This window comes from Apis laboriosa, unplaced genomic scaffold (assembly GCF_014066325.1).
Source record: "Apis laboriosa isolate Shangri-la unplaced genomic scaffold, ASM1406632v1 scaffold23_cov150, whole genome shotgun sequence".
Classification (NCBI taxonomy): Eukaryota; Metazoa; Arthropoda; class Insecta; order Hymenoptera; family Apidae; genus Apis; species Apis laboriosa.
This window is the reverse complement of record NW_025222452.1, coordinates 2,197,550-2,220,405: the sequence shown is the minus strand read 5'-3', so window position 1 is coordinate 2,220,405 and position 22,856 is coordinate 2,197,550. Positions and strand designations below refer to the sequence as shown.

The 22,856-nt window shown below is 38.4% G+C and overlaps 6 protein-coding genes across 6 annotated transcripts; all 6 read left to right on the top strand.

Moving 5' to 3' along the window:
* The first annotated feature begins 1,830 nt into the window (after positions 1-1,830).
* LOC122713250 (zinc finger protein 512B-like) lies at positions 1,831-3,349 on the top strand. Its single transcript, XM_043933506.1, has 4 exons — positions 1,831-1,848; positions 2,369-2,442; positions 2,511-2,710; positions 3,033-3,349. Exons 1-4 carry the CDS (start codon positions 1,831-1,833, stop codon positions 3,347-3,349), a joined length of 609 nt encoding a protein of 202 aa, XP_043789441.1.
* A 2,193-nt stretch (positions 3,350-5,542) lies between these two features.
* On the top strand, positions 5,543-6,905 carry LOC122713249 (heavy metal-associated isoprenylated plant protein 32-like). Its single transcript, XM_043933505.1, has 3 exons — positions 5,543-5,600; positions 5,995-6,460; positions 6,607-6,905. The coding sequence occupies exons 1-3, from the start codon at positions 5,589-5,591 to the stop codon at positions 6,903-6,905; spliced, it is 777 nt and encodes a 258-aa protein (XP_043789440.1). The 5' UTR covers positions 5,543-5,588.
* A 2,268-nt stretch (positions 6,906-9,173) lies between these two features.
* LOC122713251 (MAGE-like protein 2) lies at positions 9,174-10,317 on the top strand. The gene is made up of 5 exons (XM_043933507.1): positions 9,174-9,244; positions 9,355-9,493; positions 9,577-9,642; positions 9,709-9,818; positions 9,974-10,317. Exons 1-5 carry the CDS (start codon positions 9,233-9,235, stop codon positions 10,160-10,162), a joined length of 516 nt encoding a protein of 171 aa, XP_043789442.1. The 5' UTR covers positions 9,174-9,232; the 3' UTR covers positions 10,163-10,317.
* Positions 10,318-16,527: 6,210 nt separating this feature from the next.
* LOC122713253 (MAGE-like protein 2) lies at positions 16,528-17,211 on the top strand. The gene is made up of 3 exons (XM_043933509.1): positions 16,528-16,657; positions 16,734-16,903; positions 17,071-17,211. Exons 1-3 carry the CDS (start codon positions 16,528-16,530, stop codon positions 17,209-17,211), a joined length of 441 nt encoding a protein of 146 aa, XP_043789444.1.
* Positions 17,212-19,354: 2,143 nt separating this feature from the next.
* On the top strand, positions 19,355-20,447 carry LOC122713252 (mantle protein-like). The gene is made up of 3 exons (XM_043933508.1): positions 19,355-19,415; positions 19,650-19,931; positions 20,307-20,447. Exons 1-3 carry the CDS (start codon positions 19,401-19,403, stop codon positions 20,445-20,447), a joined length of 438 nt encoding a protein of 145 aa, XP_043789443.1. The 5' UTR covers positions 19,355-19,400.
* Positions 20,448-21,535: 1,088 nt separating this feature from the next.
* Positions 21,536-22,573, top strand: LOC122713400 (proline-rich protein 3-like). The gene is made up of 2 exons (XM_043933818.1): positions 21,536-21,550; positions 21,950-22,573. Exons 1-2 carry the CDS (start codon positions 21,536-21,538, stop codon positions 22,571-22,573), a joined length of 639 nt encoding a protein of 212 aa, XP_043789753.1.
* The last annotated feature ends 283 nt before the right edge of the window (positions 22,574-22,856 follow it).

Below are 22,856 nucleotides of genomic sequence, written 5' to 3'. Positions count from 1 at the left end.
CCTGGCGTGAGACAATGGTATCGGCCGAATGGTTGTCGCACGGAAATGGGAGTGAAAGTGATCAGCGGGGTGAATTCGTTTCTTTGATCGAAAGAATGCGAGGATCGGCGTGTGTCTCGAGCCGATACACAGGATCGAGAACAACGATCCGATTTTTTTCCCTTTTTTTTTTCCCCCCCTTCAAAGTCACCGCTCGTCCAATCTACGGTATCGGAACAGTATCGGAAATTTCCTTTCACCCGCCTCTCTTTCTCCCATATCCGTAACACCGCCCCTTTCTCCCCTCGTCCACTCCGCGACCCTGTCAGCCTTCCACGAATCAGGAGTAATTACGTGGGAAGAAAGTACGTTCGATCAAAGTCACTCTTTCTCGGCTTTGGGCGTCTTCCACGTATTTGCTCCTTGACCGTTCACCTGGATAATGGATCTTTCTGTCACCGCAAACAGGAGAGAGAGAGAGAGAGAGAGAAAGAGACATCCGCGTAATCATTTCGAGGGATGCACTTTATTACCAACGTTTATAACGTAAACGAGTAACGTAACGAGTGACGTTTCTTCGAAGATTAATTTTTTTTCTTAATTTAGAGTCAAGGAAAAAGAATGAACTTAAAATCTTATGGATTAATAATAGGTTTTGTATTAATAATATCAGAAATATTTCGTTCTCGAATAAAGATTCGTGGAACGGATAAGAGAGTGCTGAATAATAATAATTAAGCTTGTAAAATTACCTTGCTTCATCGAAAAAAAAAAGAAAAAAAATTGGAATAACCGAGTAACTATCGGGTAAACACGATTATTACAACGAGACGCTTCTTTCCAACTGATCGATGTTTTTATCGATTCAACTTTTTTTGGGAGGAGGAGGGAGGAATTTACTCGCTTTTTGCCTTTTACCTCGCCTAGTTTTAGTTCTGCTTTCCTTTTTTTTTTCTTTTTTTTTTTATTGCGCGTAAGATCGCCATCGGTGAAACTCGAGCCGTAACTCGAATTTTTCAATAATCGGTGTCACGAAAGCGTCCCATCTCCTACATCTTCTCGATTTTAAAAAGTTAAGGAGTCTTTCTCAACAACGTTTTGTTGTTTTTCGCAAAGAGGAAAGTGGCATTGAAAATATATAGCGCGATATTTCCGTATCCTCGCTCTTGTTTTCCATTCCATTCAGAGCTCGATTGCTACTACGTCGCGCGAGAGAGAGAAAGAATTTCATTTCCCAAATAAGGGAAAACGGAAGAGTGGAGATCCACGAATAGGAAAAGAAATCGATCCGAACGAGCGTTCAGGATCAGGATTGTTCGCGATTTGTTAGAAAACGATGCGTTTCGACGGAATTCCTTGGAGTCGAATTGCTCCTCGACGGAGCAGGAGCCTGGTCATAACATATTAATCCAAGCGAAAGTGAAAATAATACAAATCGTTTTTTGCTACCAAAAACAAAGACAAAAAATAAAATGAAATTACGCTAGGAGGGAAAGCTTGGAAAGAAACTGAATGAAACTCCTCAGTGTACAACGCCGCGTTACAACGATCGATCGTAACTTCCAATTTCCTCCGCGGTTTCGAATCCCGTGACGGGTTGACACGGAAAGTAAAGTAAGATGCTTACTTTGCCAGGAGCAAGAGCGCGTTTCGAGTTTCGACCCATATCGATACGTAAACGTTTCTTACGGTGTTGGTATATACGAGCATGCAAGTCCGGTTTCCGAGGAGAGAGATCATCCGCGCCTCCCGGGTAGGGAGAAAGCGTATAAAAAGGATCGGTCCATGGACGAGCTCTCGCAGTATCCGTATACGTTTCTACACCCACTGCTTCATTGGTGGTTCGAAAAAATGCTTCCTTGCTCCCCTGTAAGTAAATCGAGGAAGGGATATATTACATGGATATTGAATCGCGTATATGAGGGAGGATCCTACGAGAGAGAGAGAGAGAGGAGAATATTTCGAACTCGCCCTTCGAATTCGAACACCATGAACACCACGGTGAAAAGTGACTATTCGCGAATAGTTCTTTCCTCTATTCCCCTCGGTTTCAATGCGTATTTATTCGCGACGTTATTCGTAAACCAATAGGCAAACCTATCATCCGCGGATACTTTTATACTCGAGATGGAAATTACGATCGTGGACGTATACGTGTGATTTATCGAGGTATCAGTTGACCGAGTTTAGAAAGTGGCAGCTGCACCGAAACAATTGAAATTTCGAATCTCTCTCTCTCTCTCTCTCTCTCTCTCTCTCTCTCTCTCTCTCTCTCTCTCTCTCTCTCTCTCTTTCTCTCGCCCCCACTACCCTATCCTCGTCCGACGAAACGGAGAGTTAACCTCGATGGCGGGTCTTCACCCCACGAATAACTGATAAATTATTTCAGGTATTGGTCGCGCTTCTGCTTGCATCGCGATCCGTGGTAGGCAGTATCGAGAGTAGTTCCGGAGGTTGGCAGGGGTAAGAGGTTGCTTCGCTGCTACGATGAGAGCACACGTTCTCTATATCGATTTTTAATCGTCAAACAGGATATCGGGTAGCGACTATGGAACGGGACACGGGGTGGAATTGGTCGGGCACGGGTTGTCCGGTTACGGGGGCGGTGGTGGTGGGATCGGTCACGGGTTGTACGAGGGACACGTCCAGCATCATTACGCGCCGGCAATACCCGTCAGCCAGCACGTGGAGATTACCAAACCTGTGCCCGTACCCGTTGTTAAAAATGTCGGTAAGTTGTTGTCGTTGATTCTGTAATTCTTATCTCGATTTTATCTTCTTTCATTCGTATGAATCTCTTGCTTCGAAAGGATCTAACCCACGAAATTAGAGATTATTAATTGCACTCCATCGAGGGATTATATGCACAGTTTTCGATTTTCAAATGTGAGTGGATATATATCTAACCGAGTATTCTATCGTTAAAACTCTCTCTCTCTCTCTCTCTCTTTTTTATTTCTCAAATTATCGAAACTTCGATAACGGATGTATCTCGAGGTACGATAAAAATTCTTCGAATAGCAGCTCAATTAGGACTTTCTATGCGACCACAGGTGTGCCAGTTGCTCAACCAGTGGCGATAGGAGTTCCACATCCGGTCGCCGTAGGAGTACCACAGCCTTTTCCAGTTCACGTACCGGTCGCGAAGCCGGTGGCGATCCCCGTGGTGAAGACTGTGGCGATCCCAGTGGAGAAAAAGGTTCCGTTTCCCGTGGAGAAGGTGATACCTGTCCCGGTGGAGAAACACGTGCCCATAACGGTGGAGAAGCACATACCGGTCCCCGTGGAGAAGCCTTATCCCATTCACGTGCCTGTGTACAAACACGTGTTCCATCGGGTCAAGTCTCACGGTTACGGGTGGACCCATTAAAGAAAACAAACTTATTTTATTAAGGATATTACGCGGATGTAAACGGAGAACGTAACGTGTATTCAGACCGATCGCGTGTCGACCGATTTACTGAGAGAAGAGTAGAGACGATGGATGATCTTTCTTCGACAACGAGTCTCGTTTTTTCGGTTACACTTTGCTCGAGCGTAAATCGGGTGTGAAGGGAAGGAACGCGACGAGATGAGATTCTTCGCGCAAGAGGGAATAAAATAGCTATTCTTCGAAGCTATTTCCCCTCGTTCGTTCATCATGGTTCATCGTTTGTATATTTATGATTTCGTTACCTTGTTGTACCAAATAAAAGATCGATTATTAATCAAGAGATGTATTTATTTACACTTTCCTCCCCCGTGTAACAGAGTTAACAGAATTACTTGATCGATTACGCGCGTGGCGCGACTCTCTCTCTCTCTGTCTCTCTCTCTCTTTGGATGAGTCAGAGTCACATCCATCAAAATTAAAAAAAATAATAGATAATTGTTGTTACTGGTATACCGAAACGAGAGGAAGGATCCATTTATTATTTTCTTGCTGATCGATCTCCATGAGTGATCAGGCGATGTGTCACGATCGAATAGAAATTATATAATTAGGAATAGACTGTTTTCATGTAGATACGCACTCGATACGCGATGAATAATCGAAAGTTGTTTGTATAGTCTTGGCTATATTTGAGCATACGAAGGTTTATTTACGTCTGTGTAAATTGCCACGCATAATAATTCTTGCATTTTTATATAACAGATAGCCGTTTGATTAAATAAATGTTGATTTCCGAGAGAGAGAGAGAGAGAGAGAGAGAGAGAGAGAGAGAGAGAGTGAGAAGGGATTCAAGTCACGACACCTCCTATTATTATACATTTTATACGTCTCGTAATTATCATAATTTTCTGGATAATAACGAACAGATAGCGCGTTTCGTGCCTCAAACTGCGTTCGTGTCTTGTGAATCTTCGTTATGCTCTCTCCACAAGCTCGACTAAATTCAAAAACAAATAAGTGGACTAGATTGTAATGTTTTGGTAGGATCTTGATATATAAGATTGTCATTTGACGATTAAGGAGATTAAATAAATAACAGAAACGACTTTTGCCAGATTCTTTGTAATGGTGAGATAGTGTAACAATAAAAAGAAATAATAATAATAGTATTATATTGTTGTAATATAATATACAATTTGGAAATTTTTTAGATGAGAGAAGTTGAATTAAGAAGTTAACGAAGCTTGCAACTTTTTAATTTAATCAGCTAATGTTCTTCGATACAAATTACAAAGATCTGTAATAATATAATGTGATATTTTATTAACAAATATGGATATGAATCTTTTTTTTAATTTTTCGAGATAAAAGATAAAATTGACCAAAGAATTACTCCTATATAAATTTAACTTGTTTTTTTTAAAAATGTGTTTTAAAGTTGTTTTTAGTTTGCCTTTCGTTTTTTTAAAATTTTCAAGTTTTTTTTTCATGTTGATTTTTGTATACTTTTAAAATTAGTTTTTAGATTATTTTTTCCAATTTTTTTAAACATGCTTTTTATATTTTTTTTATCCATTTACTTTATTTTGCTTATTTATTTTTTTTTTTATATTTTTTTCATTTTTCCATTTTATATTTGTATGCGCTACAGGAAATCGGATGTCACGTGTATTACCATGTGCACACACGAAACGTGTTCAACCATTAGAAATTTTCACACGTGCGACATGGCATATATTGGAAATTCGCTAAACTACATTATTCTCTCTGTAAAGGAAAGTAGTGTTAATTATTCAATAGAGGAAAATCTTCTTGCACTCGAATTCAATTCGAAATTCATAAAAATATAATCAATCAGGGAAAGGGAAGGAGCGTACACTCAAGATCACACGTACTCGAAATCAAAGCGAACGAATTCGTGTTGGAGAGAATTTGAATAAAGATTGGATCGATGCTATGAGTGACAGGCGGTGATGAAAATTGTGAACGTACGTATTGTGGGCCACTCACCTACGAATAGGAAAATGTTTAATTCGTATGGTGGTAAGAATGGCCAATACTTACGACGTGTTCGCCGAACCGATGCCAGAGGAAACACCGATTTATCGCAACGGACTAAACTAAATCGCCGACAGTGAAAGGCCCGATGGTATATTAAGACGAGCAATGAGCAAAGATGTATCAGTCGTTTGAAGAAACTTCTGCAGCCAGGTGTACAGTCGAATACTGTCTAAACATGAACAAGATCGTGAGTAAACAATACGAGTATAATCACATTCGCACGACTCTTAGGCTCGACGAATAACCAATCGACCAGAAAACTCCTTCACACCTATCTCTTCTTCCATTTACCATCCATACAAAAAGAAGAATTTTAAATCTCCTTTTAATCATCGAGAATAACCAAATAAAAAATCCAAAACCAAGTTCATATCCATAATTCCCTATTCTATCCTTGAAATTCACGATAACACGAAGGAATAAATACTTTCATCTTCTCCAAAGTGATAAATTTCCAATTCCAATTCCAATTTAACGATCGTTCGAAGAGAATTGTATCATTTTTTCCAAATCCTCCTCCATCCAAGAGCGGTCAATCAAATACCGTTCCATTCGCCAACTTAAACTTCACCTTCACGCAGGTGCTACTTTCCCTGGTGTCCTTGGCCGCGAGCGTGCCAGTGATCGTGCAAGACCACCACCAACACTTTCAGCCTCAACTTCAAGGTGGTTTCCACCCTGTGGAAAGGTCTGACCAGGAGAGTCTGGGCACGTCGTCGGGCGGTAGTTACGGAGGCGGGGGTGACTACGGTGGCGCGGGTGAATACGGCGGTGGTTACGGAGGAGGGGATTTCGGCGGGGGCCACGAAGCCGAATTTGGCGGGGGCCACGGCGGGGGCTTCGAGGGATCTTCCGGGGGGCATTTGGAGGTTGGCGGTGACCATTCGGATTACTCGTCTCTGGGAGGAGGTGGCGGAGGCCTGGAAGGTGGAGACGAGGGTGGAGTTTCATTGGACGGGGGTCATCACAGTGTAGTGCAAAGCGTTCCAGTGTCGGAGCACGTCGAGGTGACCAAGCCTGTGCCCGTCAAAGTGGTCAAACACATCGGTGAGCCTTTTAGAGGAATTTTCTTTTTGCGATTGTACATTCGTTATCACGTTGTTGTTAACGAGTTGTGGCTACTTTAATCGATATTATTTTGTTATTGTTGTTGTGATTACGTGTGTATATTTAAGGAATTTTTTGCTCCTCAGGGGTACCAGTTCCTCAAATCTTGAAGATAGGTGTACCCCATCCGGTGCCAGTCGGTGTTCCTCAACAGTATCCGGTAGCGCATCCGGTTCCAAAATTGGTCCCGGTACAAGTGGTGAAGACGGTGGCCGTGCCTGTGGAGAAGAAGGTCCCTTTCCCAGTTGAGAAGCATATTCCAGTGCCTGTCGAGAAGCCGATCCCTATCACGATAGAGAAACACGTGCCGGTGCCTGTTATCAAACCGTATCCCATCAAAATACCCGTGTACAAGACGATCTATCACCACGCGAAGAAGCATTAAAATTTAAAATTCGTTAAATCGTTTTAAAAATAATACGACTGATACGGCTGTACACGGTTTTATCGCTTCCAGGATTTCGATTCCGTATTGAACGATCTCCGATGGAATAGCGATGAATTTTTCAACTTTGAGGCTTTTTTTTATTTTCTTCTTCGTGTATATAGTATATATATATATATATATGAAACATTGTTATCATTGTTGTATGTTTTTATAATTTTATAATTGTTATTGTTTTGTTGCTTTACGTTTTCAATAAAAGAAACATTTGAGAAGAGAAGATTGCGTACGCTCTTTGATCAAAATCAAAATCGATCACCCGTGATTTCAATTTCACAGTTCATCGTGCACGTTAGACACGATTGACACGTTCCATCCGACTATCCGTCATCGATCTTCAAAGAACGAAATTATAGAGTAGAATAATTGCACCTTACGTATTTAATCTGTAGAAGCTTTAGAGATACGCCAAGATTCGAGACGATTGTGAATATATTTTCCGAAGAGAAATCGGTTAAGTCGAATTGAAGGAACACTTTCCACTCGAGATGATAGATCGAACGAATTTTTTTTTCCGGGAGTTGGCGGTCATCGCACCTCGACGATAGATACATCGAGGCTTAACGCGCTCGAGATCGTAATCGAAACTTTCACTCGCATTTTCGATGCATCAGCGATAGATATTCCGTGGAAAGTGAGCGTTGGGAATGCACCAGTTCCAGGGATGAAAGGAACATTTGATCAGGGTAAATGAACCGTGAAAACAGAAAAGGAAGTTCGTCAAGGTAATCAATTAATAATCCTTTATGTCCATCGTTAAACGAAATTAATAGGAAGTAGGATGATTATCGTATAAGCATAAATTGATTGTGGATGATTATTATAAAACTGTGAATTTTTATGCAAGAACAACGAGCAATTTAATTTTTACGTAATTAATTCGTGATTAAATGTTGAAATAAGTATTCATTAAATTATTACAACCTGTTTCGAAATGATGCGTTTAAAAGCAATATGCGTCAGATGCGAGGCTATTATTATTGAAATATAAACTGGCTGTACCGGGAATAATTTCGTAATTTTTTAATTAAAATATCTTCCGAATTAATTCCTTTTTCGTAATAAACGTTGGGAGAATCGAATAAACTTGTTAAAAAATATATTTTACTTTAACGAGAAATTTATTCTCCTCTATCTCGATAGAAAAGATTAATTATTATTTATATTATAATTTAAGAAGACATGTTCCTTTGGTCATTTTCAAATATTTAGAAATATTTAGAAATATTTCTCGATATAATTTAAAATTTATGTAATAAATTGAAAAAAATATTACGAACGTCATTACGAACGTATCGAAGCCAATCAATTAAAATTAAACAATTCGAATCGATATTAATATCGATAATAAGATTATATAAATTATCCTAATCTCTCAACTTAACTATATTCCTATAACCTAATCTATTCTAATTTATCTAACTTTTGCTCCAACTTTTTAATATTATTCTAACCTATTGATCCATCTATTCATAAAAAAAAGGAAATTTTAACTAATCTTATCTTAATCTTTATCAATATACATGATATATATACATATACATATACGATGATTATAATTAACAGCAATTTAATACGATAAGATAAGAGTACACATATTGTTATCAATACTCGTGCAAACTCATTAATATATAGCTTCACGCAATCTACAATTCATTTCTCAACCGTATCTTTAAACTTCATCGTTTTTTTATTATCCCACTTTCATGATCATTCGCTCACGATATCCCAGTCATCGTAGCGTATTTTACATTTGCAATTAATGTATCGGGTGACTAATCGGTATCAGGAAATAGGAAGTGCTCGATCATAAAACGTAGCCGATGATAATACTCGTTCGAGCACGATCTACGACGCGTAGATCGATCTCGTTCCTCGTTGCTTTTCAGATTGGCTTTAGAAAGGATCGACGGATGAACAATTTTAATCATCGGAGGGGGGATTCGAGGAAGAAAAGAAAAGAAGAAAAAAAAAAAAAGAGTTGCTCGTCGCTAGGAAGATGGAAATCCTGGTATTACGTAACAGGTGGCAGACAGGTACACGTATAAGGTGTTTGGAGAAATGTAACACGATAGTGAACGCGTCGAATAGAATTTCGCGGGGATGGTGGGATTGCTTGTGTCCCTAGAGCACCTATATAAAGTGTATCAACGCCGACAATTCGTCTCGAGTTGATCTCTTATTCACCTGGCCTTCGCGCGCGTTGAATACTTCGGGCTAAGGGAAAACAAAACAAACCAAAGAAAAAAGAAAAAAAAGAAAAAGAAATGGAAAAATTCGTACGTACGAATTTTATTAACGACGATCGAGTCGAAAAAATTGTGAATTCCAATTGGAATATATCCAAGATATTTTTTTTTTTCGTTCAAGAGGAACTGTTTGCTTTAAGGTTATAATCTTGATGGCCGCCGTCTCCTGCCTGGCCGGGGAATTGGAATTGAGCGGTCACGGATTTGGCGATCATGGATTGACTTTGGGAGAAATAGCAGTGGGCCACGAGGGTGGAGATATCGGCTTAGAGGAAATAGGTTTGCTCAACGTTTATATACGTGTCTTTTTTTTTGGAGGGGCTACGTTATACGAGATTCATTTCGCGTTTACTTGTCAACAGAGGAACACGAAATTGGGGAATACGGGGGGCACGGTGGACATTACGTACCTATTGTGAAATCGATTGGTAAGTTTTAATCGTCAACGTGAAGATTCAATTTTTACATTCAATTTACGTGAATCGCGGAAACAGGTGTACCGGTTCCGAAGAAGGTTCCTATATTGATTCCGAAACTGGAGGTTGAATCCGTTCCACAGAATTATCCAGTTCCCGTAATCGTACCGAAACCCGTTCCTTACCAGGTGATTGAGCGCAAATGGAAAAGGTTTAATCATCACATGGGAAAAATTCTTTGTTAATGTTTGTTTTTTCTTCTTTTTTTTTTTTTTTTTTTTTTTTTTTTTTNTTTTTTTTTTTTTTTTTTTTTTTTTTTTTTTTCGTCTGTCATCCTCTTCAGGTGGAGAAACAAGTGTTCAAGAAGGTGGAGAAGAAGGTGCCAACGCCCATCGAGAAAATCATTCCGGTGAAAATCGAGAAGCCGGTCCCATTCCACGTGGTGAAGCACGTTCCCGTCCCCGTGGTGAAGCCTATTCCAATTAAGATTCCAATTTACAAAACGGTGGTGCATAGCCACAAGGGCCATTAACGCGTGTGAAATTGCGTTGTTGATTGTTCTTCGTGTTAATCGTTGTTGCACACAACTCATCGTCCAAATTATTCTTTCCCTACCTACGTTTTTTTTAACGTACATTTGCATTTGTACCATCACGTATCCCATCCTCGTAATTTTGTGCATTTTGAAATTATTTATTTCGCAAATTTCGCGTGTTGTTAATTATCGTCGTTTATATTTCATTGTTGTAAGATTGTTGTACGTTAATAATAAAGTAATATTCGATTTATTCCAGATTCGCTTTATTTATTCACACTTATTAATGATATTTAATAAAATTTAATCATTCCATTACGAATTCATTGTGAAAATAGCTTCATAAATCATTGATTATAATATTTCCGTTATAATATATCCATCTATTAAATAATAAAATTGTTTTCAATTCATTACACGTGCGAATTATTCATTAACGCGTAAATATCATTTAAAATTGTAATGTCAATTAAATTGTTAGAACAGCAATAATTGTGTTTAATCAATAAATTTAATCGATTAATCATTAATTACGTATTTCATTTTCCATATATTCTATCGAACATCGAAATTTCTTCTTCCACGATTTGTTCCACGTAATCCACCATTTCGATCGGAACTGCAATACCAATTAAACCCTGCAAGAAACGTGTCTCCATTGAATACGTTATTTTCCCGATCATGGCCGTAAATAAACAGGAAGCTTTGTGCCGCGATATTACGTTAACGGAGCGTTACGATTATTGGATTTGCGTACTTCGCGACAAGCAAGGGATGGAAGAGGATGGGGAGGAGAAAGGAGAGCGTTCGAAGCGAAAGTCATCGCAACGATTCCTTTCCTCTGTCACTGACCTTTGCAAATTCGATTGTGCGACGAGGAATCCTCTACTCCGAAGAAAATATCAACGCTCACCACAGAGTTGAGAAGTGAACGTGGTAGATCGAGCATAGTTGAAATTCTCGTCTCAAGATAATCGAATAACGTCGAAAAATGAAAAAGCAAGTTCAAAGTCGACTTTCACTCTACGCTCTGTTTTCTCTCCCTCTCTCTCTCTCTCTGTCTTCGTACAATTTCGAACATCGAATATCAACGAAATGGCGCAGGATCGACAGACGAAATTAAAGCAAAAAACTCGGAAGAGTTGCGATGGAGTGAGCGCAGTCCGAGTCTCCTTTCTCTGTCTGAGAAGATTGCATTAGCATAGATGAAAAAAAAAAAAAAAAAAGACCGGAAATGAAGAAAAATTCGCGGAAGGAGAGTGGGCGAAAGTGTGGCGTAAAAGTGATGTGCCGTTTCGTTGATCTTGGCAATTACGAACTCGTGGCAAGGGTGGCACCGATGCCAAAAATGGCGTCGTTGAAACAAGCGTAAGAGATTCACCCAGTGATAATGATATATTCGTCAATGTATTATTTTTCGCTTGAGAAAAAGAAAACTTACTGTACATTATTAGCTTTATATATTATTATAGAACAGTTTGAAAATAAATAAAGGATCGAGTAATTGTTCGCAGGAAATTTTAATTAATAATGTTAACAAACGACATTCTCCGATACTTCCGACTATGTTTTCCCACTTTATTACCGCGCTCGTTATCCGCTCGTGATAATCGATTAAATTATCCTGTAAAAAAAAAAAAAAAGAAATGTTCCGAACGGGTTGCTTAATTACCCGTTCACAGCGGCAGGACTTCCTCTCACAATTCCTTTCGCATGCCTCTCTCGACCATCTTTTTCCCGCTGGTTCTTTATAACGATATAACGAGCATTCATTGAACAACATCTTTTCTGGCATGTGTGCAGGATCAAGAAAGAAGTGAAAGAAAGAAGTTTTGTTATGGGAAAAAGTTTTCCGGCGAAAGTAAAATTTAAAGCGTGGCAAGGCAATCTCCTCCGTTGAAGGTTTTTCTCGTTGAGAAACGAGAAGGAATCGTTTCCTTTGTAACACCGTATTAAACGTTACAGAAATGTTTCTGACATTTTTTTAATCTAGATCGCAGATTGGATTGCGATCCTTGGAACAGATCCTTCCCCTTTGAAAAATCTTGTTCGCGACACGATGCAAATAATCTTTTCCAACCAACAACAACGTTTAAAAATTATAAAATTATGAAAGTGTGATAAATTGTGATAAATAATTATGATAATCGGAGAATAACATATCATTATTAGATATCATTATTAAAACTTATTGGAAAAATTTTAGAGGAGAAACATACGTTTCTTATTTCTTCTTTGATCGAACAACGATCGATCATTTATCTTACGTTACTATTTAACGAACACTCGCTCGAGTATGAAGATTAAAAAAAGAAAAATGGCTTGAACATACAAGCTTTCTTCCACGGCGGTAATAGCAAACTTACCATACGTCGATTTGCATTTTTTAATAGTTTGACACTCATATACAATTTCTCCTCGAGTTTTAATAGGCAAATGATAATAAAAACAATCGAAAGAGTCACTTTCGCTTCTTCGTAAAGGAGAACGCGCTTCGATCGAATTTTGTTTTTATTTTTTCCCCCGCCAAATCAGGAACAAAAGAGATCGTGGGCTGTTGTTGAACTTTAAACATCCAACAAATAAACCTGATTTCTTCGTTGTTCTGTTTAAGTATCGGGAACGATAATTTATTCCATCCAAGATGGCGTGCATCGCGTGCCATTAGGGAGATTAAGTGCCGCTTAATAATAACTGTCCAAGGTTCTGATAAATAGTCGAATAAATCAAACAGTTAAGAGTCGAAAGACCGATCGGATCGCTTTCGTTTTCGAGAAGATTCGCTCGAGGCGCGATTAATTTCGTTTCAAGCTGAATCGGTCAAACAAGAGGGACGAATTGTAAGTACTAGATTTGGCGTAAACGTTGTCCCTGTTCCTGCGGTGGGATAACGGAAATTTGAACAGTGGAAATAGTATACTCTCGGAAATTTAACCGAAACTGAGACAAACTTTCCACGATGAAAATGATAGCTCATCAGTACCCTTGTTTCTCATCAAGAGATATTGTAATACATATTCATATTCGTGTTTACATTGAATTTGTGTCGTGACGGATACATTTAAGTTATGATCCATCCTTGTCTCTTGAACATTTTCCATTAATTTACATATCGCGATCGAAATTTTGATCCACGATCGAAGATAGAATAGAAACGTTACTTTTTTTCTCTTCCCGTTTCATCGTATCTCTTATACTTATAAATTGAAAGCACGAATTAAGAATGTCTCTTTCCTTTTTTTTTTCCATTTCTTCTAAAATTATTTCGAATTTATCTTTGGATAAAGAGTACGATATACTATAAATTGAAAACACGAATTAAGAATGTCTCTTTCCTTTTTTTTTTTCCATTTCTTCTAAAAGTATTTCGAATTTATCTTTGGATAAAGAGTACAATATACTATAAATTGAAAACACGAATTAATAATGTCTCTCCTTTGTTTTTCCATTTCTTCTTTACGATTAATTCGATTATTAAAAGTATTTCGAATTTACTTTCTCACTTTTGGATAAAAGGTACAATATAAATTGTATAAATTGAAAACACGAATTAAGAATGTCTCTTTCCTTTGTTTTTTTATTTCTTCTTCACGATTAATTCGATTATTAAAAGTATTTCGAATTTACCTTTGGATAAAGGGTACAATATACTATAAATTGAAAACACGAATTAAGAATGTCTCTTTCCTTTTTTTTTCCATTTCTTCTAAAATTATTTCGAATTTATCTTTGGATAAAGAGTACAATATACTATAAATTGAAAACACGAATTAATAATGTCTCTCCTTTGTTTTTCCATTTCTTCTTTACGATTAATTCGATTATTAAAAGTATTTCGAATTTACTTTCTCACTTTTGGATAAAAGGTACAATATAAATTGTATAAATTGAAAACACGAATTAAGAATGTCTCTTTCCTTTGTTTTTTTATTTCTTCTTCACGATTAATTCGATTATTAAAAGTATTTCAAATTTACTATCTCACTTTTGGATAAAATATATTATACTATAAATTGAAAACACGAATTAAGAATGTCTCTTTTCTTTTTTCTTCCATTTCTTCTTCACGATTAATTCGATTATTAAAAATATTTCGAATTTACTTTCTCACTTTTGGATAAAAGGTACAATATAAATTGTATAAATTGAAAACACGAATTAAGAATGTCTCTTTCCTTTGTTTTTCCATTTCTTCTTCACGATTAATTCGATTATTAAAAGTATTTCAAATTTACTATCTCACTTTTGGATAAAATATATTATACTATAAATTGAAAACACGAATTAAGAATGTCTCTTTTCTTTTTTCTTCCATTTCTTCTTCACGATTAATTCGATTATTAAAAATATTTCGAATTTACTTTCTCACTTTTGGATAAAAGGTACAATATAAATTGTATAAATTGAAAACACGAATTAAGAATGTCTCTTTCCTTTGTTTTTCCATTTCTTCTTCACGATTAATTCGATTGTTAAAAATATTTCGAATTTACTCTCTCACTTTTGGATAAAGTATATTATACTATGAATTGAATTAAGAATGTCTCTTTCTTTTTTTTTCCATTTCTCCTTCACGATTAATTCGATTATTAAAAGTATTTCAAATTTACTATCTCACTTTTGGATAAAGTATATTATATTATGAATTGAAAACACGAATTAAGAATGTCTCTTTCCTTTTTTTTCCCATTTTTTCTAAAATTATTTCGAATTTACCTTTGGATAAAGGATATAATATACTATAAATTGAAAGCATGAAATTAAGAATGTCTCTTTCCTTTGTTTTTCCATTTCTTCTTCACGATTAATTCGATTATTAAAAGTATTTCGAATTTACTCTCTCACTTTTGAATAAAAGTTACAATCTAGATCGAAGAGAACGATAAATATACTTTTTTTCTTCTCTCTCGACACGTATCCCTTCTTTGCGATAAAAAAATCAGAATTTTTACGGGAGCAACGATCGGCGTATCAGATCGATTCTTCTTTCTTTTTTTTTTTTTTTTTCATCAACAGTCCTTTCACACGGCGAACGCGTTTGGACTTTCATTTCGTCGACCCGAAAACTTTGATCCGCTTTGAGTCTCTTTATGCCGGTACACCTTCACTTCCGGTATATATATGATAGATTCGCAGAACGGAAACGACCATGACTGATCGCACATCGAAGAAATCGAAGAAATCGAAGAAATCGAAGAAATCGAATCGGCCTTCATCAGACTCTCGAGCGCATCTCGATCAACCTTGCCAGCCACGCTAGATTCCAACCACGCGTGGAACGACGCGTGATAATTTGTGCTCGGCGAGGTTCATCGATTCGATCCTTTCAAACCGTTTCTAAATACGGCCATCTCGTTCCTTTCGAATTCCTCGTCGAATCCAGATGGAAATATCCCTGAAGATTTTTGTTCGCCGCATTCGTTTCCGGTAAATTTGCGGTTGCATCCGAAGTCACGTTTGATCTTCCGCTTTACCGACCATTGCACCCACCGCAAGTCGTCGAAAAAGATTCTTCCACGCGGTGTGCTTCGTTTTCTGATTTCCAATTCCGATTATTATTTAAATCGTACGACGATAGATTTTAGATCGTTTTTTTTTAGATTTGTTTCTTTTTTTAAATCTTACCAGGAAACGATAACTTATCGAGATCAAGATTTTCTGAATCACACTCGTTCACAAGCATAATCTCTTCTGGTTGTGGCACCAAGTTAAATTATTATTATATTCTCATTAAGAAAAGAGAAAATTTTAAGAACGTCGCATCGGTCGAGGTTTAATAATTTCTTCCGTCGAAACGATCCGATTGCGACAGATTCGAATGTGATCCATCGAAAAGAAAGTATTACCCGAGCGAGATAACTTACACTTCCCACTTGCGCCCGTAAATACACGTAATTTCGTCTTCCGGTTAGACGGAGAGCGGTCAATGGAAAATGAAACTTTTCCCATATTCATAGTACGTACGAGGTGTAGTATAGTTGGATCGATGGTTGGCCGATAGGTAACACCTGTATACCGATATATCCTGGAAAGGGTCGGGCCTCTAGCGCGCGGAATCGAGTGAAAGGTGGTGGAATCGATGTTACTATATAAGCTCGGGATATTCTATTCCGGAGTAGACACTCAACAACGTTTTGTGCTTAAACAATATACACCCTTCCTTGGAAGCGACCAACAACTATGAATCATATCGTAAGATCAATGTGACGACTGTTATTAAATCTGAATGAACGATGCTCCTCGTTCTAATCGACACAATGAAAATTAAGAGTTCGTTTACACGAGATTTGAATGAATTGAGAGAGATATTAAAAAAAAGAAAAAAAAGGTAGAGAATTATCCGAATGTGCGAATGTTCGCAGATGATCGCCTTCTTTGGTCTCGCCCTGGCCTCTGGAATCGTTTCCGCGGGATACGTTGACGAGGATCATGGAAGCTCCACCTACGAGGAGAAAACTAAACCAGTGGAAATTCCTATATACAAGAAATATGGTAAATAAGGGGAAGGGGGAAAGATATTGATATTTAAGAAGAGTTAAATAATTACATTCGTGGTGCGATATTACAGCGATCCCGATTCCTCATCCCGTGCCAGTCGAGATCCCGCAGAAGATCGAAATTCCTATTCCCCAACCTCAAAAGGTCCCCGTCGAAATTCCACACCCTTTTCCAGTCGAAGTCGTGAAGCACGTCGAGGTGCCGATCGAGAAGCCGGAACCTGTTATCGTGGAGAAGCACGTGAGTAAGAAAGAAACGTGGAATTATCCAAGAAAGAACGTGGGATAAAATGTGTCGCTTGAGAGAAAGAGAGAGAGAGAGAGAGAAAGAAAGAGGAAAAAAAGAAAAAAAAAATTAATAACTAAATCGTAGTATCGTTGTAACGTGTAATTTCGTCGGTTTCCCAGGTACCTTTTGTGGTGGAGAAGCCGTATCCAGTTTACGTCGAAAAGAAATTTCCCATTCCGGTCGCCAAGCCGTATCCAGTTCACGTGCCAGTTTATAAGCACGTATTCCATTACACTTCAAAGGGCAAAGGATGGCACTAAGGTGATCCTCCTATTACCCGCCCGGGGATTGTTTCTTCCACGGAGTGATCGTTTTACAAGAGAGTTTCTTTCCACCTGAAATCCAAACTTGCTTAATTCAACGAAAATCCATTCGTCGTCGTCTTGATCGTTTTTTTTTTTTTTTTTTCTTTTGCGAACAGAGATTATCTCAAAAGATCGAAAAAAGGAAAGAAAAAAACGAAGATATTATTTATAAGTATTTACCGATACTTTTGTTACTACTTTTATACACTTGTTAAGTTTTTTCCCCCTCTTTTTGTTTCTTTACCAAATAACATGTACACTTGTTAATAAATTATATTAAAAAAAAAAAAAAAAAAAAAAAAAGAAAGAAAGAAAGAGAAACACTTTGTTACACTTTGTTCCTTGATTGAATCGAATAATCGAACGAGTTTTTTGCTGAAAAGAGCAGCGACGGATGAAATGAGTCTACCGGAAGAGCGATACCGCTCTCTTCCTGTTGTTCGAGACGCAAGAAGGAAACGCGTAAGATTCGTTTCTTCTCGTCATCCGGTGTTACGAATCTACTAGAAACGCTCTTAGGAATCCTGCGCGATCTTGATTCGTCCATAATGAGCCCGACAACAGACGCGTTCCTACACTCGCGCCGTGTGGCAAAACCACTTTTACTCCGAGATATACTTTCACTGTTCCGCTAGCCGATACCGAGAGTATCGTGTACAATTCTAATCTTTCAAAACGACCTCTCTCTCTCTCCCGTGACCACACCTCTCCCTCGTGGGTCTACGCCCTCGTCTCGTGTCTTTGTTAAAAAAAAAAAAAAAATTAATATCTCTGAATCGCGGCATTCCACCTTGAATCGAATCACCTTGTGGACGATACGCGAAATGAGCTCCCTTGTTTCGTTGGAAAAATATATACGTTGGAAGGAGAGGAGAAGTTTCTGCATTCGAAAGTTCCAAGTTTTGTTGCAACGAGATGGTCGATGCGCGATTTGAAGGATTATGACCGGTGCGCCATCTAGATGGACGATTGAGTTCGTGTCTACGTATATTAAAAGCGTATATTGTGTCTATAATTCGAACTTTTTATCAAGGCTATTGTACTTGTATAATACATGAACGAATTAATTAAGTCGGATAAAAATTTTTTATTTATTGTATTTATTTATTGTATTTATTTATTTATTTGCAACGTGTACGTGTTTCACATCGACGTTCGTTGAGAGGTTATATCGAGGATCGAAGGGAAATTTCGTTTTCTTAAAATTCGCACAGTTGTTCAAATAATTGAAAAAAAAAAATAAAAGAAAAAATGAAAAGTATCCTCCCACGCAATACACATTCTTCGTATAGAAATTGTAATTAAAGACATTCTTCTTGAATCGCGTGTTGGATATCGATCTCACGGCGGCCGACATTAATTGACAAATTGTTAAATATGCGAATTAGACCACGACAGAGCTGTGTTGTATCTCGATTGACTAAGCTCGATTCTTGATTGTCTACTAGAAAGGTAGTCACGCTTAGGCATAATTAAAACTCTATTTACTCTTTTCTATCTTGTAACGAACTGAGAAATAAAATTAAACACGTCTAATTACTCAATATCCTCGAGAAAATCCTCGAGGAAGAAATAGAGATACTTCCTATCTCACCGTGTCCATTTATTCGCGAATAATATATCATTCTTGCCATAAATAGTGAAAATCGAAAGTGGTTCGGTATTCGTGGAAAACTGCTCGTGGTATCATAAATTTCTTAAACACATCTTTCGTTCGCTCTCTGATAAATTCACGAATGAACTCGAATCGCAACTCGATCGACCAAATTTTAAAATCGCAATTACGGAAAATGAAATGCGAAAATGCATTGTTCAATCGAGAAAGTGGCTTGTTTGCCGTATAATAAGAGAAAAAAAAGAAAAGAAAAAGAAAAAGAAAAAGAAAAAAAAATTGAATAACTTGGGAGGAAGGAATGGTCAGAGACTCGATCATAGGCAGATGTAGTATATCTTCGCAGACAATCGTGAAGCGATCCTGTACGTGTGGGAATGATTGCAACGAGTAATGAAGAGAAGGGAGAAAGTGACGTTGGTATATAAGCACTTGGCCGTGACTTTGAAAGCATCAAAGTGATCGTGGCGAGTTAACACTGCGAGTTGCACGCTCAGAATTTCGTTTTAGCGTGGATAAAGGTGCGGGGACCATGAGAGCTATTATAGTAAGTTTCGATCGCTCTATTTCTTCTACACTTTTCACTTTTCCACATCGATGGAATCTTGGTTAAAAAGAAAAAAAAAAAAAAAAAAAAANAAAAAAGAAGAATTATCGCGATCCCCTGCCGTTAAAAATTAATCAGATCGGATCATATTGTCGATCATTTTTCCCCGCTTACAACTTAAGGATTATTAATCGAACGAATTAACTAATGATATCGTCGATTATATCATTATAGATATTCGCCGGGCTAATTACATTGGTATACGCTTCTTACGAAGAGGATCATGGCAGCTCGACATACCACGAAATCTCCAAGCCCGTGGAAATTCCTGTTTACAAAAAATACGCCATACCCATTCCACATCCAGTTCCAGTCCCCATTCCTCAGCAAATTAAGGTACCCATTCCACAACCGTATCAAGTCGAGGTACCGGTACCGCATCCAGTGCCGATAGAAGTCGTGAAACACGTCGAAATTCCAGTGGAGAAGCCTGAGCCTTATGTGGTGGAGAAGAAGGTACGCTGGAATTTTTCCATTTTAAATTTTTAATATTAAAAAGAAAAGAAAAGAAAAGAAAAAATTATTAAACATCTATTTGAAAAAAAAAAATCATCGCGATAACAAATCTCTTCTTTCTAATTTTTGATTTACGTTTTCACGAAGAGAAAATAACGAAATGAAAATTATAGATGAACGATGAAAGAACCGGTGAACGTTGAACGCTCAGAAATATTGAAACGGAAATTGAATTATTGATAACACGACGAAATTTGATAATATCGCGGGACGTAGATATAATTTAATCCCCATATAATTTAGCGTTAAATTACTCTCAGTTTGATGTATACAAATACTACGATTTAAACGATAATTGACATTGATGTCGTACAGGTGCCGTACGTTGTCGAGAAGCCGTATCCGGTGACGGTGGAAAAGCACTTTCCGGTGCCCATCCCGAAACCGTATCCAGTTCACGTACCTGTCTACAAACACGTGTTCCATCACCAAAGTAAAGGAGGTTGGAAGCACTGATTTTTGTATCCATTCTTCCAAAGCAATCGAACGACTAGCCAAATATAACTGAAGACAGAAACATTCCAGTTTCTCGGCATTATGACATATTTTGTACATAGATCGTTGTTGTTATATAGTCAATCCATTGTTACGTTATTTACGAAATAAACTGTTTTTGTTTTTATATATACATAATGTCGATATATTGTTCCCTTTGACGAGATTAATCATCCAACGTTAAATGAATGAGCATGAGTACGTTCATCTTTTTCTTCCATATCTCTAAAATTTTGTTTATCTGGATGAAATAATCCAGAACTATATCCTTCTTGATTAATTCTTCTCAATCAATTAACACGCGATATTTATACTATTATTAAATCACATCAATTTTCCATCGTGTCTAAAATACCAAAGAATCTTGTATCAAAATTTTTCTGACACGGAGAAAGTGAAAATTGGCCGTAAAGATTTCTTATTCCTGTTTCCACTATTATAAAAATCCCTTTCGATGTTCGTTAACGATCGATCATCCTCGATCTATCCACCAGGCAATTATAAATGATCGTGTAACAGCGGATAGGTCTTAATAGCAGATAAATCGTGGCATGATTCAGTGGCGATCGGATGAAAATCGGTAAGAGAGACGCGTATAAATTGGTTTAAGAAAATAATTTCAAGCGAGAAAAAGGATCGAAAGGATTTTTCCTTTTTTTCTTTCCTCGAATTTCCGTAGGCGACACCCGGGGCGATCCAATCACCGTCGCCTCCTTCGGTTTTGTCTGTGCAGAGGCCGGCCAATGGAGCCGATAGGACGCGGTGTGGTAAATGACGAATGTCCAACTACGACGACATAACAGGGCTGCCCGCCCGAGGTGCAGAATTTATTCAGGAAATACCGACAGCTTGCATCATAGGCTTGACCGACGACCGCTTTTTACTCCGCTTAAGGGTATCGCATTCGACTCGGGCGGGCAAGAAACGTGCCCTGTTTAAGTGGTAGCAAAAGTTTATAAGACCGAGGGACACGCACGACGCGCTTTTAGTTTCGCATTAGAACCGACGTTCGCCACGTGGAACATCCGTCCAACGGAGGATCCGAAATCATGTTCAGATTACTGGTGAGTTCGAGACGAGGGATGAGAACGATCGAAAATTACGGGAAGGGAGGAGTATCTCGAAAATAAGAGAGATTATTGAATTTTTTTTTTTTTTTTTCTTTTTCGAATCGTGGAGAAACGAGTGACATTCTCGAACGTGAATTTTTAAAAAAAATTCAAAGAATCGAATAGTTTCTATTCGATCTAAGTTTTCGAAATAATAAGATAATAAGAATTCTTGAAATTCTCCTCGTGAGGCGAAAGAGAAATCTCGTCTCGAGATATTGGATTCCTAACATTTTTCCAATTCTCATCGATCGATTTTTATTAATTTCACACCACGTTACTTACCTTATCATCGAGCTTCCTCGTCGAAAGCCCAGAGTTTCTAAATTCTCATGTATTTGTCCGTCTCTCTAGATCCCGTGCCTGATATGGCTGTCGAGCGTTCGCTCGGAGACGAGCGTGAGCATGCACATGCCGGAGGGCATGATGGAGGACAAAGCGGCGATGAAAAGGGAGTCGTACTATAACCCGTGCCCTCCGACGTACGCGCACCCGATCTCGTACTCGCCGCCACCGCAGATTTACGTGAAACCGTACGTTCAGCAGGCCCCGTTACAGTACATCCCTAAACCGAGCATCACCTACGTGAAACCGTCTCCACCCCCCGTGATCGTGCCGCCCGTCGTCAAGCCAGCCCCGGTGATCGTGAAACCGATCGCCCAGCCGAAAGTGGTCTACCCGATCTACCAGAAACCCATGATATCGTACGCGCCTATCTACCAGAAGCCCGTCTACTACGCGCCCATGTACCAGAAGCTCATGTACCAGGCGCCCAAGGTTTACCTGAAGAAATACGAATTGCCTGCGATCACCCAAGTGATCACCGCCCAGAAATCGCACGTCTCCTACCCGATCCAGTATCACGAGCCGAAGGTGGTCCAAGTGCCCGCGCCCCAGATCAATTACGTGAAGCTCGCCCAACCGATCGTCCATTCCCCGCCTGTCTACCAATCGGCCATAAAACCGTACTGCCCCTAAGGACACGAGGATATATATTTGTCGAAGGACGAACGTCGAATGATCGCAGCGATCGAGGCTTCGATCGTTTTTTTTTTTATTTTTTACTTTTTTTTTTTTTTTTGTCTAGTTATTTAGTCTCGAAAAGGAGGGGGAGAAACGGAACAAGATTTTCCCCTCTCCCGTGAACTCGTCGAGAACTTCTCGCCCAACGAACGGAACTCGAAACGTCAAAGCGGCACAGCCTTAACGCCATGACGCCACGACGTTCGTAGTCAAGCGATAATTTAGCGAAATCACGCCA